The sequence below is a fragment of the Boleophthalmus pectinirostris genome, unplaced genomic scaffold (assembly GCF_026225935.1).
Source record: "Boleophthalmus pectinirostris isolate CB_2022bp ecotype Guang Dong unplaced genomic scaffold, ASM2622593v1 HiC_scaffold_16, whole genome shotgun sequence".
In the NCBI taxonomy this organism is placed as follows: Eukaryota; Metazoa; Chordata; class Actinopteri; order Gobiiformes; family Gobiidae; genus Boleophthalmus; species Boleophthalmus pectinirostris.
In genome coordinates, this window is record NW_026571095.1 from 36,610,011 (window position 1) to 36,616,237 (window position 6,227).

General features: G+C 41.0%; 1 gene segment (V, D, J or C); it reads left to right on the forward strand.

Moving 5' to 3' along the window:
• The first annotated feature begins 4,817 nt into the window (after positions 1-4,817).
• Positions 4,818-5,369, forward strand: LOC129408264 (T cell receptor alpha variable 3-like). The segment is given in 2 exon segments: positions 4,818-4,910; positions 5,032-5,369. Coding segments are annotated over 2 exon segments (411 nt in total).
• The last annotated feature ends 858 nt before the right edge of the window (positions 5,370-6,227 follow it).

Consider the following 6,227-nt stretch of genomic DNA (forward strand, 5'->3'; position numbering starts at 1 on the left):
AACAAAACTGGAACTAAAATCATGCACTTCAAAATAAAAGTTAAAATCCATAAACTGTGTCAATAAAACAGATTTCTTTCAGCATTTCAGAAATCATCAATCAAACTCATTAATTATAACAGGTATAATGACAATGTCTACAGACATAGAAACATAATCCCACATTTCTCGCACTAGAAACTGATCAAATGTTTTATTTTAGTTTCTAAATCAGCTATAAAATTGCTTTTTATCTAGGCGTTGTTATAGCAACTTGAACGGTGCAGAGTAAAACTGTATCAATAAAACAGATTTGTTTCGGTGTTCCAGAAATCATCGATCAAACTCATGAATTACAGCTTGTGTAATGACAGTGTCTACAGATATCGAAACAGAAAATCTTATTTCTCACTAGAAAAAAATTAACATTTTTTATTTAGTTTCTAAATCAGTTGTTAAAAGGTTTTTTAGCTAAAAAATGTGAGAAAAGTCAGACATTTTTTTTCTAACATTGCAAGAAAATTGAAAGTCACGTGATTCCTGTGGAAATGAATGGCACAAAAAAAACTGTGACAACGTCACAATTTCAGAGGCCAAAGTTCTTAAATACATATAGTTTTTCAGGTGGACCAAAGTTTCTATTATACAGTTTTCCTGTGACGATGGGTTGGTCAGACTTCATGCAGCAGACGAACTGTAGACGGTTTATGGGACAGACTCACATCATCAGCTGGAGCGAGGAGAGCGAGGGACAGAGCAGGACCAACGTGACTGGATGAGAAGTTGTGTGGGTTAATAACTGCATTACAAACTCAGTTACTTTATGGAGGAAGTAATTTATAACAGTAACTAATTATTTTTAAAGTAAAATGCCCAACACTGGTCACAACAAAGATGGAGTTGAACAGTGTCAGTTTGGAGAGAGTTTGTCACTATTTCAGGCTCTTCACTTTGTTGAACACAATAAACATCTGTCCTTTTGTGTCACCTCCACATTTAAATCTCACAGTAAATATCCAGCTTAGGATAAAAGTGTGAAACAAACGTTTGTAACTCTGTGACTTCTACAGTGAACTGTGGGAGGAGCATGTCCTCCAAAAAGGGCTGTGAGACTGGAGCAAAAAAAGAAGCAAAGAGTGTCACCAACTGAAACAAACACTTGTGAAGACTTTTTAAGATGGAGTGTGTCCTGTGTACACTGCTCTCAGCTCTGGTTGTGCTCCTGTGTTCTTCCCCAGAGTGTAAAGGAGAAGACACAGTGACCCAGCCAACAGGAGACACCTCTGACACTCAGGGACACACAGCAACAATACTCTGTACTTTTACAACAACGGCTGCAACACCATATCTCTACTGGTACAAACAAGAAGGACGAGGAGCTCCTAAATACATGATGCAAAAATATAGATCATTGTCAAAGTGGTCTAGAAACAATTAAATCTCCAGATTTCAATCAAGACCGTTTTGAAGTTGAAGCTGAGGAGAACTCTCTGTCTCTGAAGATCCAGGATGTGGATGTGACAGACTCTGCTGTGTACTACTGTGCTCTGCAGCCCACAGTGACAGGAAACACCAAAACTCTGAACAAAAACCTCTGGAGCAAAGACAACACAATACTGCAGTAGCTCCACTAGAGGGAGACACTCTCTGTGAAGCTTCAGACTAAACACAGACGCAGCAAAGCCAACTGTCAGTGTGAGAAACTAAGCAGACTTCAGAAAGTTCGTCTTTGTGTCTGTCGCCCTCTGACCTTTGCTCTTCCTTGGTCCCCGGTGCAGCTCCGTGTCCTCCGCTCTCCAGGTTGTTTCTCGCTCTTTAGTCGACTTTATTAACTCAGTTTGATCCTGACTCGGTTGTTGGGTTTCGTGCCGTGGCCTGTTCCCTGGCGCCGCATGTTGTGCTCCGTTGACGTGAGCGCTGGTCCAGGATAGTTGCGGTGACGCTGCTGAAGCCCCACGATGCACGTTCCTGTGAGGAGAAAGTGGAATGTTGGAGCTATGGACCTTTGTTGCCAGTTTAGTTGTAGGATTAACAGTCACTTCATTCTTATTTGTAGATGTGACTTCTGGGAGCTGCGCTGTGGCTGCTGGAGCCGTCGCTTTGCCGTTTTGTGATTGACTGGACTGACTTGTCCATCTTGCTCCGTTCAGATGGGCCTGACCTGTGAATCTCACTGTTAACTTACTCCACAACTTGTTTTTTTTCACCAACTTTGAGCTGAACCAATGAAAACACACAGAACTATTTATGCACATGTCCTCTCAACTAAACTCTGTGTAAAATAAATGTACAACTTTAAAAAAAATTAAAATTGTGTCTGTTTTATCAAGAACGAACCTGTGTGACCTTTTAGTTCTTTTCTGGACTGTGCCCAGTGCTGTTGCTTGGTTATAATTTAGGTATTATTTAATTTTGTTGACCATCATCACTCGTCTCTCCACAATAAAAGCACTAAAACTACAGAGAAGAGACAAGTCATTTTCTTTAAACATTTTATTTTTAGAGCTGTTTGAAAATGTGTTGCTCACAGATCATTTGTGGATCCAAAAGTCCTTTTGGAGCGTGATGGGAGTGGACTGTTACATGCAGCTGTGCTCCAAGTACATCACACTTCTCCAGAGTGAAATCGTAGTTCAAACTGAAAGTTGAAAAGTGTGAAACTAATATTTCTCACAAGAATCTGTAACTCTGTGACTTCTACAGTGAACTGTGGGAGGAGCATGTCCTCCAAAAAGGGCTGTGAGACTGGAACAAAAAAAGAAGCTGCTGCATCTTCTCACTGCTCCAGATCTAAACTCCAGTCTGTGCTCTGCTGCTCTCACAGCCCTTTAGATCTGTGTGTTCTGACAAACAGTAATTGTGTATTTTAAATGTCGGTACAAACTGTAGGTTTGTGCAGGATGTGAATTCACTGTGACAGATTCACTTTTCCAATAAACTGAACTTTTGTTCACAAACAAAACCAGAGTGGATTTAGAATGAAACACAGGTCCACATGTTTTCAGACAGAAACAAGAACAAGTCCAGGAGGTGGGTCAGGAGCACAGAGGTCAGTCACTGCTGGAGCATCAATCTTCAGAGACTCCTGAAATAAGAAGTGAACAAGCCCCAAGAGCCAGACTGACACAGATCCACACTTTAAACACACTTCAGTAAAAGGACAAATTCAATTTGTCAACTGGACAAAGTTTATTTGGGTGAATATGTTTCTCAGCTCGTCCAAGCTGCTTCTTCAGTTCTGGTCAGACGCTGGTGACACTTCCTTATATCTGTCTGCAGGAGGAGCTAACTACACTGAAACTCCTCTGAAACTAACACACACACTGTTTACAGTTTCTGTTTGCAGCTCAGCCTATTGACCTGCACTGAGTGTGGGTCATATCAGCAGAATCATTCAGGGTCATAATGAAGCTTTCACACCTCTGGACCTGACCTCACTCCCCTGTTGTTCTCTTGTTTGTTTTGATTTCAGTTTGAGGATGGGAGTTGTAAATAGGACATAGATGTTGTCCCTCATTTCTGTTCAAGAATGGATTCTCTTTCTTAACAAAAACAGCCTCTTTAATTCTCCTCTCAAACCAGTTCTTTTCTCTGGATCAGATCTGTACCTCACTGTCCTCAAAGGAGTGACCCGAGGCTTTTAGGTGCAGATGAACAACAGACTGAGGTCCTGTGTTGTTCTCTCGTCTGTGTTGGTTCATCTTCTTTCTGTCTTGAAGTGTTTGTAGGTTTGAAATAGTCTGGGATTTCATGTTGTCTTAAAATCCTCTGTAGTTTTCAGAAACATCAGCCATGTAGGGAATAGTTATGTTCTTTCTCCTGGTTCTGATTCTCTGTTGTCCTGTTTTTTAGCCTCTTTGTTTTACTAAAAGTCCATTTCAGATCTACACAGACAGAGAGAGCTTTCTGCACATGTTCTTCTTCTTTCTCATTTCCCTCTGTGCTTGTTGGAAATATTATAAATATGTATGTTCACATGAACAGTTCCAGTTTTGTCAGTCAAATAAAACGTCTCCATCTTACAGTGAAATGTGTGGACTTGTCTCCAGAGCAGAGCAGTAACAGAGGAGGCTGCAGAGAAAGTCTGTGCCTCCTGTTCTAGTTCAAACTCTCTGGGCTCAAAGGAGACGAGCTGCAGACGAACACAGCAGTCCATAAAGTGAAGGAAAAACAGATTGTGTCTGATCTCATGTATTTAGAGACGTCCAACTGCATCAGTGTCACCACCACAGAGACCTGAGGGAGGAGCCAGACTGTAAGAGAGGAGCAGACACAGACACTTGAGAGGATTTGAGCTTTTAAGATGGAGTGTGTCCTGTGTACACTGCTCTCAGCTCTGGTTGTGCTCCTGTGTTCTTCCCCAGAGTGTAAAGGAGAAGACACAGTGACCCAGCCAACAGGAGACACCTCTGACACTCAGGGACACACAGCAACAATACTCTGTACTTTTACAACAACTTACGCAACTGATAATATATTTCTGTTCTGGTACAAGCAAGAAGGACGAGGAGCTCCTCAGTACATGTTGAGTAAAGGCAGAACAGGAACACGATGGACTCCAACAACTAATTACCAACAGTTCATAAAAAATAATTTTAAAGCTGAAGCTGAGGGAAACTCTTTCTCTCTGAAGATCCAGGATGTGGATGTGACAGACTCTGCTGTGTACTACTGTGCTCTGCAGCCCACAGTGACAGGAAACACCAAAACTCTGAACAAAAACCTCTGGAGCAAAGACAACACAATACTGCAGTAGCTCCACTAGAGGGAGACACTCTCTGTGAAGCTTCAGACTAAACACAGACGCAGCAAAGCCAACTGTCAGTGTGAGAAACTAAGCAGACTTCAGAAAGTTCACATGAGGATCACTCAGCTGTGTTTTGGACACATGTTTCCTTTAATGGCAGCACTGCTCCTGCTTTTGTTGAGTGGTAAGTCTTATTGAAACCTATGTTCACACTTTATTACATCCACTCAACACTTACTGAAGCACAGAGCAAGAAGCAGCAGGAAATATGTTCCTAACTTCTACATTCATTTGTTTTCATGTAGGAGTCAGATGTGAAGAGCTCACTGCTCTAAAGCCTGAGGTCTGCGCTTCAGAAGGCTCCTCTGTCTCTCTGGGATACTCTTATGACAAACAACCAGCGTACAATGATTATTTCTTCTGGTATCGACAATATCCAAGAAAACCTCCAGAATTCCTGATTTCATATTCTGGAACTAAAGATTTCAGTAGAGGGGATGTAAAACGATTCAAGTTTGACGTGAAAAGTAAAGTCGTCTCTGTGCTGGTGTCGTCTGCTGCAGTGGGAGACTCTGCTGTGTACTACTGTGCTGTGAGGCCCACAGTGACAGCAAACCCACAGTCTCTGAACAAAAACCTGTGAGAGAAAACAGCAGTACTCCACACGTCCTCTAGAGGGAGACACTTTCTGAGACTGCTCCACAAAAGCCTCCTGTGGTAGAAGCTGCTGCATCTTCTCAGAGTGACAGAGAAACTTCCTGCACACTTTGATTTAAACTCTTTTACAGCCAATGCAGTTTGGGTTCAGACAAAAGTTTTCATCACATTTAGTTTGTTGTTTCTTCTCTGTTCGGGGACTGCAGGTGGAAATGAATCATTTTACTGTTGTGAGGGTTTTGGTGAAATGTTTGGAATGAACTTTGAATGGGACAGGAAGTTCTGGACGAGGTGATTTATGACTGTGAGAACAAATTTAAGACTGTGTGTCTTTGTGTCTCCTCCACCAGCCGATAAAAACAGTTTGAAAGTGCTGAGATCATGTGAAGTTGTGGCAGACGTCATTAAAAACATGAAGACATGTGTTCAAACAAAACAGGAACTAAAATCATGCACTTCAAAATAAAAGTTAAAATCCATAAACTGTGTCAATAAAACAGATTTCTTTCAGCATTTCAGAAATCATCGATCAAACTCATTAATTATAACAGGTATAATGACAATGTCTACAGACATAGAAACATAATCCCACATTTCTCACTAGAAACTGATCAAATGTTTTATTTAGTTTCTAAATCAGCTATAAAATTGCTTTTTATCTAGGCGTTGTTATAGCAACTTGAACGGTGCAGAGTAAACTGTATCAATAAAACAGATTTGTTTCGGTGTTCCAGAAATCATCGATCAAACTCATGAATTACAGCTTGTGTAATGACAGTGTCTACAGATATCGAAACAGAATATCACATTTCTCACTAGAAAAAAATAACATTTTTTATTTAGT